We start from the raw sequence: 20,204 nt of genomic DNA, 5'->3' as shown, positions 1-20,204 counted from the left end.
TTTTTTAGATGCAAGACCTCTATCAGATATTGTAATGGTTCTAATCTGGACGGCTTCACCCATTCAACAAACAAGTCCTTATAAGCACCTACCAACATCTTAGACTCTAGAGACAAGGAGATGAATAAAACAGAAACCCCGACCCTCCCCAAAGACTTGTGGTTTAGAGAAAGCCCCTGGTGAAGAACCCTGTAAAGCAAGGGGTTGGGATATCATGCTGTGGACAGCAGGAAGACCTTGAAGGGGCTGCCATAGTGGAGGGGAGTGGAGGGGCACTTCTGGGCAACCTTCCTGTCCAGAGAATTCGTTTCAATTTTGTCCCAGATTTACCCCGCCGTGAGCCACTTCTGATTCCCCCACGACCTTGTTTTGTCAGGCTCACTTAATCATTTTTCCTCTGGCTCAGGAGGTAGAACCCTCTCCCTGCCTGCTTCTCGGGAACATGTAGTTCATAATCCTGTGACTTGTAGTCAGAGTAATACTATCTGCGCTGCTGAGTGTGTTTTAAATTAAAGCGCCAGGGGATGTGGAGACGGTCATTAATTTTAAGTGCATCTATTGTTAGCAAATGATGTCACCGCTAAGCTCTCCAACTTGTCACAAGAAGTCTAGATGTATTTCGAGTTTCTGCAGCAGCAAGAACAGTTCCTGTTTTGCAGCACACAGGCTATGAATACTGTCTGCATGCTGTCAGGAACAGAAGAGCTTTGGGTGCACATTTAAAATCATATTGGCTCGTAGAAGCAAACATTCTGTCCCAATGAGTCAATCAAACTTCATATCCTTTCTAGGTAGGAGAAATGGCAAGGAGCTGGCTGTTCGTAATTATATAAATGTCAACCTTTGTCCTTTGGAGGCTCCTCGAGGTAGAAAGTCATGTCCTATTTATCATACTGTTCCCTGCACCTTGTTCCAATTTTTTTTCTCATTTATTTATTGGGTCTCTCATAAAAGAATGTAAGTTTCTCAAGGACAGAAGCTATGCAATTATATCCCTCATAATGTCCCTGGAGTGTACTGAAGGTATAGTGTGTACCTGTTGATTCATTGAATAGAGCAGGGTCTACTTTTTGAAAAGGGGGAATAAAGGGTAAGGAGATTCTATAACCACCATTTTAGAATTATCTGGTAAAATTTTCTCTGCCAGCACTGCACCCAGAAGTCTATCACATGGGTGCCCATAACCTCAAATAATCACATTCATCCAAAGGTCAGAAAAACAGCTTCTTTGTGTAGACTTCTTTACTGCAGAATTTACCAAGGGATGTTTTTCCTTGGGCAATCTCAGATTTGAGCAGGTGGGGCTGCAGAGGTACAGAAAAAAAAATTTGTGATGAGTCTTCTTGTTATATTAAAACCCAGGGGATCCCTGGGTGGCGCAGCGGTTTGGCGCCTGCCTTTGGCCCAGGGCGCGATCCTGGAGACCCGGGATCGAGTCCCACGTCGGGCTTCCGGTGCATGGAGCCTGCTTCTCCCTCTGCCTGTGTCTCTGCCTCTCTCTCTCTCTCACTGTGTGCCTATCATAAATAAATAAAAAAAATAATAAAAAATAAAACCCACATAACATAACAACAGGACCAAAAAACGTGGGGAAGAATGTTTCAACATCCATCATCACACAATTCCAACGTGATATTTTCATTTTTAATTCTCCCTTTAGGAAGATGGTTTAAAGGATTTTTTGTTTTTAACTAAATGAGCTTAAAGTAATATGGCCACTATCGTTTTTGGTGATTAAACCAATGAATCGATACCTGAAATTAGAATAAGGAAATGAATTCATATCTGAAATTAGAATAAGAAAATCGCCAAAGGTTATTTCAGATATTTGGTTCAGGGATTTTGCAAACCAACCAAACCCACCACCTGCTCAGTTTTATCTCATTCTCCATTCCCTTCCTTGTGATCACAGTTCAGTGAAACCTAATCAGAACTTGTGTCCATGTACAGCTTTCATGGAAGCCACTTGAAGACCAAGCTCCTTGGGTAGAAGCCCTGTGGTTTCCATGAATCTTCTAGAATCATCCATGGGCTTCCCAACCCCTGCACCCACTGGCAGCTGTCTGCTGGGGGTCAGAAGGACCAGGCTTGGAACTCACCATGTAGCAGCAGGACCAGCATCCTGTGGCCTTTCATGCACCCGGTGGCTTAGAACCACCCAGCTGTGGAATCCCCACCTAAGGGGAGACAGCACAGGTCACCAAGCGCCCAGAAGGGGTCCCTTGAGAACCTCCCCACACCTCCACACTTCTTCCTGAATGCCCTGCCTTGTCTTCTTCTCCACACTCATTTCTTCCCATCAGTCTTGGTATTGGGTTAGGAGAAACCAGTAACAACAGCCAATCAGAAGCCCCCCCAAAAAAATTGATAGCATGGATCTGTTTGGAAATCCTTCATCCGACTAAAACCCTGACAGCAACACCGATGGACTCACTGACAGCCCAGCAAGCAACCAGACAGGGAGGAGACCTGTGACCAGAGACGTATTCATGAATAGTCCCCAATGTCGCTTACTGTCCCGGGGGTCTTCCTGGTCCTGCTCCTTCTCCAAGGTGCCCTTGGGCTCCCCCAGCCCAGCCATCTCCCAAGTTGGGCAGCCACAGATGCAAAAAATGGTCCAGCAGAGAAGTAAAAGGGGGTGGGGGAGATGGTGAGCAGGAGTCGAGGAGAAATAGTTGCTTGTGCAGGTTGGAGCGCTTATTTTTCTTTCTGCAGATTTAATGGCAGGAAAATCCTGTATCAGATAAGGATTAACAGAGATGAAAGAATGTGTCTGCCTTTCGAATCACCAAAGCCAGTGACAGATTTCGCTGACACACCAATCAGCTTTATCCCCAGGCCTTGGCCTCTCCATCTGCCGGGCCCCTTTCTCTCCTTAAACCCTCCACAGACCCCACCTCCTACCCTGACCCCAGCCCCAACCCCCAAGCAAACGTGCAGCCAGAAACTGGCTCCCTGCCACCCAAACGGCATTATCAGCATTTTTGAACAAGGACACGTTACATAACTTGGGAGAGGTGGGGAAGGATAGGACAGCTTGAAATAATGATGTTCTCCCAAAATGCAGGCTGCTCACTTCCTTTCTTTGCAGTGGCTGATGGCTGATAATCCAAAAACAGACGGTGGAGACTGTCCTTCACTGCAGTAAGGCGAGAATCCTGGCTTTGGGGTTGAGGCCGTGCTGGCCACCCCCGAAGGCGGCAGGTCTAGAGGCCATTTCCAGAACCTGGCTGAGGTTTCTTAAACCCATCAGGACTCAGTTAAGACTCACTATTCAGAGTGTCTCCTCCTGGGAAGCAGAGCCCAGGAGCAGCAGTAGCGGCAGGGCACTGGTTAGGAACGTGGCATCCCAGCACTCCCAATCCCCTCACCCCAGACCTCTGGAATCAATATGGGCATTTTCACCAAATGCCCGTGCTCAGTAAATCCCTGGTTTAGGGGAGTGGAGGTGGCAGTTCAGGTGCCCCCCACATTCTTCCAGCCCCAGCGGGCTTGGCTGTAGGGTCCAGCCCTCTGCTCTGCTGGGACTGACCTGGAGGTACAGCCGGCTGTGCGATCCCTACCCGAGGGGAGACAGCCGCGGCCTGGCTGGCCCGGCTGCGCCCGCCTGGTGTTGGCCGTGCCAGTGCCGATGGACGGCAGCCTGGAGTTCTCTTCCCACGACCTGGGCTCGGGTGTGAATCCAGACCTCTGCGGCTGCCGTGCCTGGAGAATTTCTGTTTTCTTCCACTTGGGCCTTGTAAGCCAATATATGGCTGAACCTGTCCGAACCTCTGCTGGGAAGGAAACCATTGTGAGGATGGAGTAGAAATGCGGGTAGTTGAAGCCCTGCAGATGAAACCCCTGCCCAGGCTGGAACGTGGTTGTGAGAAAAGCCTGTCCCCATCCACAGTCCTTGCGTGTGTCTTACTGGGCCCACCTTGCCTTCAGCCTTCTCCAGCCGAGTGGGCCTGTTGCTCTGGGCCAAGGATCTCCCTGAGGAAGGCCTTCTCTACCTAGGAAATTGGACATTTCTCCCGAGTGGAAAGTGAGGAGCAATCAGAGACTTTCTCGGCGGGGAAAGGAAAGGACTCAACCACCAGGTTGGCCAGTACCACGGAACCCCAACTGGGGAACAAGCAGCCTTGTGATCAAAATCCCTGTTCCCACGGGGTTAAAAGCAAGGAGGGAAGGGTGGTCACAGGAGGTGCAACTGACTAGCATGCCCTGGAGGAGAAACTTCGATGGGACCTTGTTATCCAAAGATCGCTGATAGCCTGGCAGTTTGCACCGATGCTCACCATGTTGCAAGGCAGTCGGTAGCTGATAAGAGGCAGGAAAAGGGAGGAGAAGTATGTAAGTGAGTGAAACAGAAGTGGCCCAGGAAACACTGCTTTGCAAGGTGGCCTTCTGGAAAAGCTGCCATTGTCAGCAGAGGAGGGGTGGGAAGCCCTGGCGCTTCTTTGTCATTTCTGCCCCCCCACACACACACACAGGGACCCAGCAAGGGGCCACTAGTGAAAGGAAAAGACAAAAATTCCTCCTGTGGATTCCCGGGTTCAGACCTTCAGTGGTCTCCTCTGGGCATTCTCAGACCGGGCTCGGATACTAAACCAGATTCTATTTCTCTGCCTCAGACACCTCCTGCTTGCACATGCAGACACACCACCACATGTAGACGAGACTATTCCTTGGGGACAGAGCGCACGGGCATGTTAAGCTTGACTCCAAGTGAAACAAAGCAAGGTTCCCTGTTTCCCTTTTTTAAGTTTTTATTTTTATTTATATAATCCCTACACCCAACATGGGGCTTGAACTCACGACTCGGAGATCAAGAGTCACACGCTTTTCCGACTGAGCCACCCAGGCACCCCAAGGTGCCCTGCTTCATTTCATATGAGGCAAATGAGACACACTCCCAGTAGAGCCCTGGGAGGAACTGTGGCAATCGTTTCATTCAATGCCTTTATTTACAGATGAGGAACCTCAGGCCCAACTGCAGAATGAAAGGTCCTTACGTTTGGTTAGGGTCCCCTCAAAAGCAGATCCTGAGATGAAGATATAAATGGAAGTACAGTCAACCCTCAAACAGCATGGGTTGGAAACATGCAGGTCCACTTACATGAGGATTCTTTTCCAACAAATCCACTATGGTACTGGAAATGCATTTTCCAGGGCAGCCCGGGTGGCTCAGGGGTTTAGCCCCCCAGGGCGTGATCCTGGAGACCCAAGATCGAGTCCCACATCAGGCTCCCTTCATGGAGCCTGTTTCTCCCTCTGCCTGTGTCTGTACCCCTCTCTGTGTCTTTCATGAATAAATAAATAAAATCTTTTTAAAAATGTATTTTCCTTATGATTTTCCTAACCACGTTTTCTTTTCTCTAGCTCATGTGGCCAAAATACAGTACAGAATGCATAGCACATACAAAATTGGTGTTCACGGACTGTTATGTTCTCTGTAAGGCTTCTGGTCAACAGTACACTATTATTGGTAGTAAGTTTGGGGGGGTAGTCAAAAGTTATACGTGGATTTTCGACTGCTCATAACCCCCATGTTGTTCTAAAGATCAGCTCTGCTTGATTTGGGAGGTAGTCCTTGGAAGCACCAGCAGGAGAGTGGGGAAGTCGGTGGAAATCAATGATGTGAACAGGCAAATTGGCACTGTGGACAAGCAGAGCCTAATCCTGTGGCAAACTCTGCTCAGACAGTAGAGAGCACATATCTCAGAATTATCCCAGCTGCGGGGCAGGGAGCCGGGGCATTCATCCACCAGCATCCACCTTGGTAGAAGGCTGCTCCCAGAGGTGATGAGGAGCTGCTGATTCTCCAGCAGTCTCTGGCTACCAGGCATAATGATGTAGCCGCACTGATTCCTAAAGACACTTCTTGGGGCGCCTGGACTGAGCCCATTAAGCGTCTGACCATATGGCTCAGGCCATAATTTGGGGGACCTGGGATCCAGCCCCACATTGAGCTCCCTGCTAGGAAGTCTGCTTCTCCATCTTCCTCTGCCCCTCCCCTCCCTGTGCTATCTCTCTCTCTCTCCAATAGGTAAATAAAATCTTAAAAAAAAAAAAAAAAGGAAGACAGAAACTCCTTCCCAGAGTGACCTCTTACCCCAAATCAAGGGGCAGAATTCCTCATGGAAGGTGGGAGTAGCTAAGCTTCTCCAATCTGGATTTGACAAAGAAGTGCCAGTTACCGAGGTGGCATGGCACGAGGAGGCGTGCTGGGATTTTTTGCTCAATGCCCAGCTGCCCTGGGGTGGGCTGTAGGGTCTCCTGTTCTGATAGGAGAGGTTGCTTCTCAGACCCCCCCCCCCAGCCGGCGGCCCCACCCTACATGGTACAGTGATACCTGTTACTCAGAGGACGCAGACTTCACTTCCAATCTCTCTGCACTGTGGTCACAATTCACAGACACTCTGACCCTGGACGGCTGGTCCCCCAGCCTTTGCTCCTTTCTTCCCTCACTTCTCCATGTGCTGAAGTTCCAACCTTCCTCGCAGGCTTAGTACAAGTGCTACTTCCTCTCAGAAATGAGCCCCTTCCTGGCACCCTCCAGGGTTTCATTTATAGTGTTTGGTCCAGGACGTGTCTGATCCAAGTCGCCCTCCCGCAATGCCAAGATCACTGGGCAAGATGGAGGGAGACTCAGGCTGAGGAGTCATGGGGCCCTGGAACCTCAGAACTCCGTGTCCAACAGATTCTGAACCCACTTTTCTTAATCCATCCTGCTGAGGGTAAACTGTGTCACTACTGTGTATGCTCAAGAAGTGGCCTCTTAAGTGGCAGCTGTTTGCACATGAGGATGTGTAGGGGAAAGGACCTTGTGGTGTGGGATGGACCCAGGCTGGGAAGAGAAGGAAGCCACACCACCCAGGCCATAGCTGGCACCAATCTCTCTGCCACCAGTTCCAGTTCAGAAATGCTGAAAAATGTAAGAATACTGAACTTGAACCTGGCAATTTTTATGGAGGTATCCGTCAAGATGGGAGGATAGAATATAGTTAACAGTTGGTTAGCTTGATTCGTAACTTTTAAATACTCAGGCATACGGCATGCGGTTCTCTATGTATACCCTTGCCCCAGGTCCCACAAACATTAGGGATGAGCCTCTGTTTGGCAGACAGGAGGAGGTGCACAAATGTTTGCTAATGGAGTTCATGTGACAATTTGTGGGGAAGTTATAGAAAGAGGACTGGGGTGACAGCCTTTGCCCCCCTGGCTTCGCCTTTTTCTCTGACTTACTGGGTGGTCTTCGGAAAGACACTCTCACCTCCCATGCAGTCTAGTAATGGAAACATTCCAGAATCTAGTCCAGACCATCAATCTTCAAGTGAGGAGATGGAAGCCCACAAAGGTCAAGTGAACTGCTCCCCAGGGTGACAGGTAGAGAGGAAGCTAGGACCTTGTCCCCTTGCCTCCCAGTCCTTGGGCTTTTCTGGGACCCTAGCAAGACAGGGAAACAAAAGATCCCTATCCCCATGGCCACTCCTGCTGCCTGCAGGAGGAGGGGGAGGTAGCCACTGCACTTCTTGCCAGGCACCCCTAAACTACCTCGACTGAATCTATTCCACCGCTAAAGCGCCTAACTCCTTTGTTCTCTGTTAGCAAATTGCCTTCTCCTCTCACTTCCAGCCTTCCAACCAAAACCCCCAGAGCTGTGATCAGCTTGGGCTCCGGGGCCTCCGTCCTGTAACTGGGGGGAAGGGAGAGGCAGAGAAAACAGTGCCTTCATTCCGAGTGACGTCGCCCCAACTGCAGGCCCGGTGCAGACTCGCGCCCCCTTCCATCCCGCGGGTCGGGTCGCAGGGCGCGCCACCGCAGCAATGGGAGGTGGGGGCAGGCAGCCGGCAGCGAGTCATGGGTCTGGACGTTTCAGCCCAACCCCTCCCTCCCCCTCTCCCCCCTCCCCCTTCCCCCCTTCCCCGGGCGTGGGAGAACTAGTTCAGCTAGTTAGCCCCGGTTGGCAACCACGCATGACACAGTGGTTTTTACCCCTTAAGGTCACGTCCTTGCGAAACCTCTGCGGCTCCTGCCTTCGACCCCCTCTCCCGGCTCCCCCCGGGAGAAAGAGGCGGGGCAGCTGGGCGCGCGGCCCCGCCCCCGCCGAGTCCCGCCCCTCCCAGCGTGGCCGCCAGAGGGCGCCCGGGCTCCGGAGCCCCGGCGGGCGGCTCCCAAGCCCCAGCCCCCACCTGCTCCCCGCCCCCGCCGCGCCGCTCCAGGCAGCGAGGCCAGCCAGGCTGCGGCCCGGGAAAGTCCCAGGGCGTGTGGGTGCCGGAAACGTTAGTCACGCACCTGGAGCCGCGGAGCGCCCCGCTGGAAGGGGTGCCAGGGCAAGGGCCTGATTTGCGGAAGGGCACACCCGGGGGCTGGTCTCCCAGTGCCGTGCCCTCGTGACTAGGCCACGTAGCTCTGATGGTGGCTGATACCCTGCGTGCTCATCTGTGCACTAAGAGCTGGCCCAGGGTCCCTTCCTGCCATTACATTCAACAAACGCTGCCCGCTGCCCAAAGATCTACACCTCCTTGGAGCCTCTTTTGAAATCATCGCTCTTTTACATCGCATCAAAAGTAGGTCTCTCTTCATTTCCCACTAAAACCAGAGCTCCTCGAAGAAAAGGTTGCTTCCCTGGCCAGGGGCAGGCAAAGTACAACACGATCCTGGAATATCTTTCTATTTTTTTTAAGATTTTATTTATTCATAACAGACACAGAGAGAGAGAGAGAGAGAGAGGCAGAGGAAGAAGCAGGCTCCATGCAGGGACTCGATCACCCCCTGGGCTAAAGGCAACGCTAAACCGCTGAGCCACCAGGGCTGCCCGTATCTTACATTTTAAAAGACAAGCCATCGAAGGTACTCGGGTAGAAGGAAAGTTGAGTGGGTCCACAGCCCAAATACAGGACAAGCATCAACAAAAATAGTGACCCTTGGGAGGCCCGAGTGGTTCAGTGTTGAGCGTCTATCTGCCTTTGGCTCAGGGCTTGATGCCAAGGTCCTGGGTCCCACATAGGGCTCCCCACAGGGAGCCCGCTTCCCCCTCTGCCTTTGTCTCTGTCTCTTGTGAATAAATAAAATCTTTAAAAAATTTTTATTTAAAAAATTTTAAAAAGAAAAAATACTGACTTTCATGAATTGAAATGCATCAAATCAACTAAATGATGTTAAATCCATGAGTTCATAATGATACTTAAAGAAACACTTTCAGGGATCCCTGGGTGGCCAGCGGTTTAGCGCCTGCCTTTGGCCCAGGGCGCGATCCTGGAGTCTCGGGATCTAATCCCACATTGGGCTCCTGGTGCATGGAGCCTGCTTCTCCCTCTGCCTCTCTCTCTCTCTCTCTCTCTCTCTCTCTCTCTCTGTGTGTGTGTGACTATCATAAATAAATAAAAATTTAAAAAAATAATCTAAAAAAAAAAGAGAAACACTTTCAGCAGCAGCTTTGGAGGTTACTAAAGCATTATTTTGAAACGTGGTAACTAAAGGGAAAGAATCAAGCATTTATCTTGCCTTTCCTTTATGAACTATATTTTACAATAACCAAATGCACTAGCTGATGAGGGAGAGTTTTCCTTTGTAAAAGAATCGCAGCTAATAAATCCAGAAGTGACAGAATGAGGAAATGTCTACATTGCAGTGAAATCATGAATCCTACTGATCATCCTTGACATGCCTCCAAAATGGCACAAGCAGACAGTAGGTGCCTCCTGATGTGACCTATAGTACATAGCCCTATCACCGAATTGCAGCCAAAAAAGAAAACCTGAAGCTAATCAAGCCTCCAGATCTAGCTACTAATTAAAGAAATATGAAGGATGAAGAAATGTGTTAAAAGACATCAAAGATGCAATCAGCTAAATATAGACTGTGGAAAGTTCTACAGGGCAAATGATCCAATTTTTCCAACAAATTAACGGAATAGGGGAGGAGGAGAAGAAAGGGAGATCTGTTACTAAAAGAAACTTACAAGATGTCAAACAATGCATCTTTGGACAATTCTGAAACAATCAGTAGAAATAAAATATAGACCATTAGGTAATATACAGAATTAGCTTTCTTTTGGGTGTGATAAGGGTATTATGTCCTATTTTTTAATGTTCTTATGCATTAGGAAAAAATATAGAAGTATTTATGGTGAAATTATATGTCTGGGATTTGCTTTAAAATATTCCCACAAAACAAATGGAGGGGAGAATTGAAATAGAAACAGCAGAAAGTTGGGGTGCCTAGGTGGCTCAGTCTGTTGGGCATCCGACTCTTGATCTCACCTCAGGTCTTGATATCAGGGTCATGAGTTCAAGCCCCACAGAGCATTGGGCTCTATATGTGGAGCCTACTTAAAAAAAAAAAAAAAGGCAGAAAATTGACAACTAGAAACTGTTGATGAATACATGAGGTCTCTAGACTTTGGTGTGTGTTTGAAAATTGTTCATAATGGGGTGCCTGGGTGGCTTGGTCGGTTAAGCATCTGCCTTCAGCTCAGGTCATGATCCTAGAGTCCTGGGATCAAGCCCCGAGAATCGGGCTCCCTGCTTAGCTGGGAGATTGCTTCTCCCTCTCCCTCTGCTGCTCCTCCTCCCTGTGCTCTCTTCTCTCAAATAAATTTAAAAAAATTATTCATAGTAGCTTTTTAAAAAGTATGCTCCTCATTTGACCTCTTTCAGATATACAGCTAAAGGTATGTGGTGGGAAGAAAATTTTCTGTCTCTGTATTTTCTTCCCTGCATTCCTATTAAGTTTCCTACATTTCCTTCATTTGAAATGAAAATAACCTATAAGGAGTGGAATAATTAGCAAGCATTTCTCCTTTTTTTGATCTAGAACAGTTCCATATATAACCCAGAACTCAAAATGGTCAAGGAGGAAACAGAATGAGAACTTCTGAGTTTCGTGGCCCATTCGATTTACTGTCTGAGGTTTTCTGTGGTTTTTTTTTTTTTCTTTGTTGTCATTTGTTTGTGTAGATAACCTTAGGAGATGGCTTATAACAAGCTATCATTTCTTATGGACCCCAAAATGTGCTGTTTTGGCTCAGGTACCTAGCGTGTGAAGGTATGATCAAATTTGTGCTCCTCGTTTAAAGCCTGTGAATGTCAATTCTTGGTGGAAGCAAAGGAGGAAGGCCGAGCTCCCCTTATATTTCACTTTCCTCTTTTGTAAAATGGAGCTGTTTTACTTCTTCCTAGTAGAGTTATTATAAGGGCTAATTTAAGCTTGTGGAAGCACTTTTAAAGCAGATCCTAAGATGTATAACCATGCTAGGGAAGTGAAAACTATCATTAATACATTTTAATCATCACATTAAATACCCACATAGACACACCCACCTCTTCTCCATTCAGGCAGATTTTTGCAAAGGGGTAATTAATTCTGATGATGTCATGACCACAGATCCCTGCTTTCATCCTGAAAGCTGCAGTTTCCAAACGCTTACTAAGTCCTCCTTAGACTTTTAAAACATACTCACAAAGCACAGATTCTCCAACATCTCAGTGAAAGCACGCTGCAAAGAGAACTCTTTTGCTTTGGAAACAGAGTGAATGAACACTGAAAGGAGCCATCTTTTCGGCAAGCCAGCCAAAAACCCAGGGGGCAGCGGGAATAAAATGAAACGCTGAGATCACATGTTTGGAAGATCAACTTGCCTGCTACCAAAGTGACCCCCCAGAAACCTGCACTTGCCTTTTAAGTCCTCACCAGGAGGCGAGGAGCTACAGGATTCCTGCCTCCTGACACCTAGCACGGAGACTGGCGACTTTTCCGCCCTTCAGCGCCAGGCGCTCTGCAAAATAGCTGACCAGTGCAGCTAACGCAGCCGCCAGCTCCAGTAATGCAGCCCTCTGAGATGCTAATGATGGTGTCCAATTCCGTGGCGGTGGGAAACCCCGTGTCCTCTTCCAATATCTGTGGGGAAGCGCCGGATGCCGGGGTGCGGCAGGGGAAGGGTGCGTTTCACCTAGTGACTTCCGGCTCTGATTTCCGGCTTGCTCAGAAGGCTCTGCCACCCACTTTGCACATTTTCTCTATTTTCTCTCTACTCCACGTCAACCCGAAGATGTGATAAAGCCCCTTCTCCGCAACCTCCCCAAAACCCTACTCGCCAAGGCTGCGGTGAATGTGTGCAGGCTCTTGCTCAGGATTTGGAGGTAGCACCCCATTGCTACCTCCGAAGAACACAGAGGAGAGTTTTTAAGACAGAATGGTTGATACTCACCCCCACCCCCACCCCCGCTATTTATTTTCCCGTCACCCCCTTTCCCCTTTCCTGGCTGGGTCCCAGCCAGGTCTCCAGCTCAGCCCCACCTCCAGCCATTCAGCGGGCCACCTCCTTTGTTCCTCTCCTCAGCAAACACTGCAAAGCCCCCAAATTCTCACTCTTTTCTTATGCTAAAGTAGTCTGGCTCTCTTTGTCTCATTCCCAGGTGGCGGTAGCCCTGCTCTCTTTCTACTGTCACAGTGGCCCATCAATCAGCTTGCTTTTCTAAACAAAGACTGCTGAACCCCCAAAAGAATTCTGTTCTGTATCACTCAGGAATGCTTTTCAGAAATTAAGAATTTCTGCAGCGACTAACAAAAAAAATAAAAAAGAATCAGTCTAATAATGCTTCATATCAGTCACCAAGTTGGATGACAATGCAGAAAAGCATCGTGATTTTTCAACCATTAAGATGAACATTAAATTGAACACGAAAATCTTTCCTCATACAGATTCCCCCAAGGTCATCTCTAACTAAGGTCATTTTATAAATATCATATCAGAAGCGAGTTCTCTGTGGTTTCCTTGGATTTAAGATTTTTGTGGAAACAACAGTACTCCACATGAAAGATTCTCACAAAGACTGAAGAGTATTATTTCACTTAAGTGGATTATCAAGCAAAACTATGGCCCTCCATAGTTCTAGTACAGTGGGTGTCCGCAGGTGATGTGTCACAAATTTGGAGATGCTTAGCCAACCTTTTAGGAACTATCCATTGAGCTGACTTGGAATGTATATAAATAAGAATATTATCATTTAGTTTTACTGGAAACTTATCTCATTCCAAAAGGGATTCTAGTAGCATACAACACTAATAATAATAATAATAATAATAATAATAATAATACATTGGGTAACTACAGTAAGATTTTTCTAACCAAAGAAAAATTGGACAGAACTAGAAAAGAACACAAGACAGGAAAAAGATGAAGCTAAGGTTAATACCTAAAATTCATGACAGAAGGTTACTTGTCCAGCAGCTCAAGCAAAGATAAAAATACAATCAATTCCACTGTTTCTAAGGAAAATTTTCTCCTCCAGGTATACAGACCTATCGACACTGCAATATTTAAAAACAAGGGGAAGGGGCAGCCCCAGTGGCACAGCAGTTTGGTGCCGCCTGCGGCCTGGGGTGTGATCCTGGAGACTGGGGATCGAGTCCCACATCGGGTTCCTTGCATGGAGCCTGCTTCTCCCTCTGCCTGTGTCTCTGCCTCTGTGTGTGTGTGTGTGTGTGTGTGTGTGTGTGTGTGTGTCTCATGAATAAATAAAATCTTTGAGAAAAATAAATAAATAAATAAATAAATAAATAAATAAATAAATAATAAAAACAAGGGGCACCTGGGTGGTTCAGTGCTTAATGGTCTGCCTTTGGCTCAGATCGTGATACTGGGGACCTGAGATGGAGTCCCACATCAGACTCCCCACAGGGAGCCTGCTTCTCCCTCTGCCTATGTCTCTGCCTCTCTCTCTGTGTCTCTCATGAATAAATAAATAATAAAATAAATATAACTACAAAATAAAACAGCCTCCAAAACCATCTCTCTCTAATCTCTAAAGAATATAGTAAAGAATTAAACAGGGCTACTTCTTATTATACTCTTCAACATGGATGGAGGGCATAATGCCAAAGCAAGTTCCCATAAACATCACACTACAAATGCCCACTGTGATGGGGGAACAGTTACACATCTCTTTGTGGATCAAACCACAAGATGCAAACATGAGCTTAGTACATTCTTTTTTCTTTTAAAGATTTTATTTATTTATTTGAGAGAGAGAGTGAGAGAGAGCGAGCACCGGCCAGGGGAGAGGCAGGGGGAGAAGGAGAAGCAGACTCCCCACTGAGCAGGGGGGCCCATGCGGGGCTTGATCCCAGGACTCTGGGATCATGACCTGAGCTGAAGGCAGACGCTTAACCGACTGAGCCACCCAGGTGCCAAGCAGAGTACATTCTAACATCACCAAAAGATAAGTCTGATGGGGAAAAAAAAAAAAAAGTAAAATGAATCAGTGAATATTTTAAGAAACAATTGGTACAGATTGAATTTTATTTATTTTATTTTTAAGATTTTATTTATTTATTCATGAGAGGCATAGAGAGAGAGAGGCAGAGACATAGGCAGAGGGAGAAGCAGGCTCCATGCAGGGAGCCCGATGTGGGACTCGATCCCGGGTCTCCAGGATCAGGCCCTGGACTGAAGACGGGGCTAAGCCACTGAGCCACCAGGGCTGCCCCAGATTGAATTTTAATAATATCTAGCAACCATACATGATTAGGGGTGGGAGTGCAGAGAATAAAGTTTCCCAAACTAGGCTTTTAACATTCCTGTGTGAGAAGTCAGAGTATCCCAGGTTAATAATAGAAGTAAATGCTAGAACTAGAAAGTTGTGTAAAAGCGTAATACATCAAAAATACTAGAAAACAGATGAGTTATATCAGTTTTGTTCTGATACAATTTCAAAGGAAACACAAAGTTTAAAAGTACCCTCTATAGGGGCACCTGGCTGGCTTAGCCAGCGGAGCGTGCAACTCTTGACCTTGGGTCTTTTTTTTTTTTTTTTTTTTTCTGCTCAGGCCCCATGTTGGGTATAGAGATTACTTAAAAATAAAACTTAAAAAAATACAGTACCCCATATAAAAGTCCACAAATTAAAAGAGAGAAAACAGATAAAAATTGACATACATTTAAACGGAAAAAGATAAATTTGAAAAGAAATAGGATTTGGTAAATTTTCATCAGTTAATGTATTAAGTGTAAACAGGCTGAATTCTCCTTAGAAAAAGAAGGCAGCTCATTGACTGTTAAAATAACAAAATCTAACCACATGTTGCCTATGAGAGATATACACACCAAAAAAAAAAAATCAACAGAGTAGCAGTGTAAAGGGATATGCCTATAAGAACAGAAGAAGAGCAAGGATTACTATTTTGGTAGCAAGTAAAGCAGATGTCAGAGTAAAAGACAGCACAATAAATAAATAAGGTCATGGTCTAATGACCAAATGTACATTAAATCATGAAAATCAAGAAATACCAGATGTATGTGTTACAAAAACTATTGCAACAAAGTCCAGGAAAGACAAAGGACAAAAAAGCAAGAAGAAATAAAAACAACTATTATTTTATTTTATTTTATTTTATTTTGTTTTATTTTAATTAATTTATTTTTTAAACAACTATTATTTTAATTGGAACCCTCAACATTTCATTTGGGGAAATAATAGACAAAGAATAAATTGGAGGGATGCCTGGGTGGCTCAGTGGTTGAGCGGCTGCCTTTGGCTCAGGGCGTGATCCCAGGGTTCTGGGATCGAGTCCCGCATCAGGCTCCCCACAGGGAGCCTGCTTCTCCCTCTGCCTATGTCTCTGCCTCTGTCTCTCATGAGCAAATAAATAAAATCTTAAAAAAAATAAATTAGAAAATACTGTATGACTGAATAACTCATTTAATAAAAATTGGGAGGAAGTACTCACTAAATTCCAGGGCTTGTGCTAGAAGACAGCTCCATAAACAGTAATGAGTTTGGCAGACATGTGGAGAAAATTAAGCTGGGACAGGGTAATATAGTCCTTTCCAAGTATACAAAGATCATACCAACCGCAAACATGCAAAAAATTATGATCCTATATTGGACCACAAAGACTCATTCTTTTCATTAATTTAGCACACATCAAGAGTTTTTTCGACTTATTAGATTTGGAATTCACAGAAAGACAGAAATACCATCCACCAGATGGTCAAACCACAAAGCATTAATGTTTTTTTAATAACAAAAACAAAATGCCGATCACATAGGAATGTTTTGAAACACTCAAATGTTCTCTTTCGTAGTGCTTGGGTTACACGGGAAATCCAGAACACATGTAGTGGACATCTGTTGTTTTTGCCTGGCCCCATGTCTTCTCAGTTACTACAAGGGTAACAGGTCATCTCTTTCTTTGGGGAACTCCCCCTCCCCCACTCTGCATGACTTTGGTGGAACTGCCAATCCCCTGGTGCTGTGATGAGGAGGTGACCCAGATGGCCAGAGTAACTCATCCTCATAAAGGTGAATTCTCCTAGATTGGGCATGTAATCCAAGCAGGCCAATTACAGCCCTTTTCAAGGAGTGACACGGACACTGGGGAGAGTCATGATAAATTCTCCAGGATTTTGAAGGTTAAGGACATAAATCTAGTGACCCTGGTAACCATCTCAATGGCCACATGGAGAGAGTCTACCTAGGATTGAAACCCACACAAAGAAAATAACTAAGATATGGGAGTGAGTGGGCCAGAGTCCTAATAATATTGCTTGGACCCCTAGATCCAGCCATGCCCGAAGTGAGATCCAATTGCTAGACCCAAGAAATTCTCCTCTCTCTTTTACGAAATTGTGGTAAAATATATAGAACACAAAATTTACCATTTTAATTCTTTTTGGAGTACAATTCAGTGGATTAAGTATACTCACATCACTGTATAGGCATCACCACTATCCTCCAGACTTTGTACATCATCCCAAACTGAAACCCTGTATCCATTAAATAACAACTCCCCTTTATCTCCTCCCCTCAAGAAATTCTCTTGAGGCTTAAACTGTTTCAGTTTGATTTCTGTACCTCTTAATCAAGAGTCAACTGATACACTTTGTAAGAGAGTATTTGTTAAACAATTAAAACAGTATAATATATACAATTATCATATATAACAAGAACTATAAAAGTATTCACACTCTTTGGCACAATAACTTTATTCTGGGGAATACATGCCAAAGATTCCACACATATACACAGAAAAAAAAAACTACTGAATAAAAGCATGCAGGCTACTCATCAATATGATATATGACAGTATGGGTGACAACTAAGCAAAGATTTAATGGTATGTGCAGACCATCTAAAAACATGAAAATGGGGCAGCCCAGGTGGCTCAGCGGTTTAGCGCCGCCTTCATCCCAGGGCGTGACCCTGGAGACCCCAGATCGAGTCCCACATCGGGCTTCCTGCGTGGAGCCTGCTTCTCCCTCCGCCTGTGCCTCTGCCTCTCTCTCTGTCTCCTCTCTGTGTATTCTCATGAATAAATAATAAAATCTTTAAAAATAATAATAATAAATAAAAACATGAAAATGTTATACAAAAGAATATGAAGTGAAACAGAGAAGGCATGCACTGGTAAGTGTATAGGGATGAAACGTACCAATGCTGATTCCTTCATCTTATTTTTTGTTTTTTATTTATTTATTCATGAAAGACAGAGAGAGAGAGAGACAGAGACAGAGAGACAGAGACAGAGACAGAGACACAGGCAGAGGGAGAAGCAGGCTCATGCAGGCAGCCCGACGTGGGACTCGATCCCGGGTCTCCAGGATCAGGCCCTGGGCCGAAGGCAGGCGTTCAACCGCTGAGCCCCCCAGGGATCCCCTGGTTCCTTCATTTTGACTAAAGTACCATGTATATTATGCAAGATGCTAATATCAGGGGAAGCTTGGTGAAACGTGCATGAAAACTCTGTAATAGCTCTGTAACTTTTCTGTACAACTGAAGTTATAAAATCAAAAGCTTTACAAAAAACTATAGACGGGGGTGCCTAGCTGGCTCAAGTAGATAGCATGCAACTCTTGATCTCAGGTTGTAAGTTCAAGCCCTGTGTCGGGTGCAGAAATTACTTAAAAAATAAAATCTTTGGGGTGCCTAGGTGGCTCAGTTGATTAAGCGTCCAACTCTTGATTTCATGCTGGGTGCAGAGCCTGCTTAAGATCCTCTTTCTCCCTCTGCCCCTCCCCCCGCTTCTGCTCCCACACACTCTCTAAAAAAATACATACATATATACATAAAATCTTTTTTTTGGTAATATTTTATTTATTTATTCATGAGAGACACAAAGAAAGAGGCAGAGATATAGGCAGAGGGAGAAGCAGGCTCCCCACAGGGAGCCCAAAATGGACTTGATCCCAGGACCCAGGATCCCAACCACTAAGCCACCCAGGTGCCCCAAATCTTAAAAAAAAAAAAAAAAAAAAACTACAGAGCTAGCAGTGATTCCCAAATGTTTTAGTCTCAGAACCCCTTTACACTCTTAAAAATTACTGAGGACCCAGAGCTTTTGTTCATGTGGGTTATAGCAATCAATATTTACTGTGTCAGAAATTAAAGCTGAGAACTTTTTAAAATATGTATTCATATATTATTTATTTAAAATGAGAATAAGAGGGGCGCCTGGGTGGTTCACTCGGCTAAGCATCTGCCTTTGACTCAGGTCATGAACCCACGGTTCTGGGATTGAGCCCCACATTTGGCTCCCTGCTCGGTGAGGAGTGTGCTGCTCTCTCTCCCCGCCTGCTTGTGCTCTCAAATAAATAAATAAAATATTTTTTAAAAATGAGAATAAGAAACCCATTACATATTAACTTAAATCATATACTTTTATGGGGAAAAAAACTGTATTTTGCAAAACACACAAACAAAATAGCCAGAAAATTGGCATTGTTTTACACTTTTGCAAATCTCTCGTGTATGGCTTAATAGAAGACAGCTGGATTCTCCAAGCGCTCTGCCCTTCAATCTTTTGTGTTAGCAAACATACATAGCCCTTGGAAAACTCCACTGTATACCAGAGAGAGAATGAGAGGGGAAAAGGCAAACAATGTCTTAGTATTTTATGAAAGTAGTTTGAACCTGGTGGGAGCCCTGAATTGCACTACAGAGGAATGGATTAAACAATAAGACTGCTTTTCATTCGATTCATTGTTCAATAAAATTGCTTAAATTAGAGTGTTTTTTATATTAAAAACCAAATCTCCTGCAGGAGGCTAATTAAGCATCGCTGCCAAGAGGCCAGCAGCTTCTGCTCCAGCTTGTATTTCTGCATCTCTCCTGCAATAGAACAAGACTCCTGCCCTGGTTGCCAAGGATGCCCTGTCCCCACGGGAAAGCCCTGGTCACCAATCAGGCTCCAGCAGATGTCCACACAGAATTTTTAAGTGCAATGCTAAGCAGCTGGTGCTGAGGTCATGCATGGGAAGGGAGGCTAGCCTGCTTGGATTGTATTTGTGGGCTCACATGAGGACACTGAGCTCCTGGGGCTCCAGTGCGCCAACGTGCCCCGGCCTGCATTAGAGGATTTGTGGCCAACGGGGCACCACTGGCTGGGACATGCTACCCCAGCTCTGCCAAGCACTGCCTTCTGACTATCTGTTAATTCTTTTCTTTTTCTTTAACATTTTATTTTTAAATAACTGCTACACCCAACGTGGGGGCTCAAACTCACAATCCCGAGATTAAGAGTCCCATGCTCTACCGGCTGAGCCAGCCAGGCACCCCTACCTGTTTATTTTTTATATCAACCAGGTTTGGGTCTGTATTTTTTATTGAAGTGTAGCCTATATATGGAAAAGTGCACAAATGATAAGATACAGCTCCATGAATTCCCACAAACTGAGCACATCCTTGTAGCCCTTACCCCAGGAGCTCCCTGGTGGAGCCCATTTCCAATCAAAGCCCATTCGCCTCCTTACATGACCAGTATCCTGACTACTAACACCATAAATTAGCTTTGCCAGTGTCTATACATAAACAGAATAAACTACACATTCTTTTGTGTGTGGCCTCTTTTATTCAATGTCATATCTGTATGAGTTTCTATGCGGTTACATTCAGTGTGGTTCATTCATTCTCATTGCTGGGTAGTAAGTATTCCATTGTATGAATATACCACAATTTGTTTATCTATCCTCCTATAGATGGACATCTGGGCTATTTCCAGTTTGGGGCTACTATGAATAAGCTGCCACGAATGTTCTTGCAGAAATCTTTTTGTGGAAACACTGGCTGGTTTTAAATTTAAACTTACCATGGTCATGGTGGCTTGTTTTTTTTTAAAATCCAACTATAATGTGAAATGTTATAATGTGAAAAGCAGAAGCTGCCTTCCCCATCTCTGCCTCCTTTCAACACCTTTGCTGTAAACCCTGTTAAGTTTCT

The 20,204-nt window shown here is 45.5% G+C and overlaps 1 protein-coding gene across 1 annotated transcript; it reads right to left on the bottom strand.

Annotated features, from left to right (window-relative positions):
* Window positions 1-1,224: 1,224 nt before the first annotated feature.
* LOC112673223 (uncharacterized) lies at window positions 1,225-20,082 on the bottom strand. Its single transcript, XM_035712288.1, has 7 exons — window positions 20,074-20,082; window positions 11,781-11,886; window positions 8,281-8,422; window positions 3,564-3,773; window positions 2,515-2,709; window positions 2,100-2,177; window positions 1,225-1,517 (listed from the first exon to the last, which is right to left on the bottom strand). Exons 1-7 carry the CDS (start codon window positions 20,080-20,082, stop codon window positions 1,352-1,354), a joined length of 906 nt encoding a protein of 301 aa, XP_035568181.1. The 3' UTR covers window positions 1,225-1,351.
* Window positions 20,083-20,204: the final 122 nt, after the last annotated feature.

The sequence above is a fragment of the Canis lupus genome, chromosome X, assembly GCF_003254725.2.
Source record: "Canis lupus dingo isolate Sandy chromosome X, ASM325472v2, whole genome shotgun sequence".
Taxonomy (NCBI): Eukaryota; Metazoa; Chordata; class Mammalia; order Carnivora; family Canidae; genus Canis; species Canis lupus.
The sequence above is the reverse complement of the archived record's forward strand: the minus strand, read 5'-3'. Positions and strand labels throughout refer to the sequence as shown.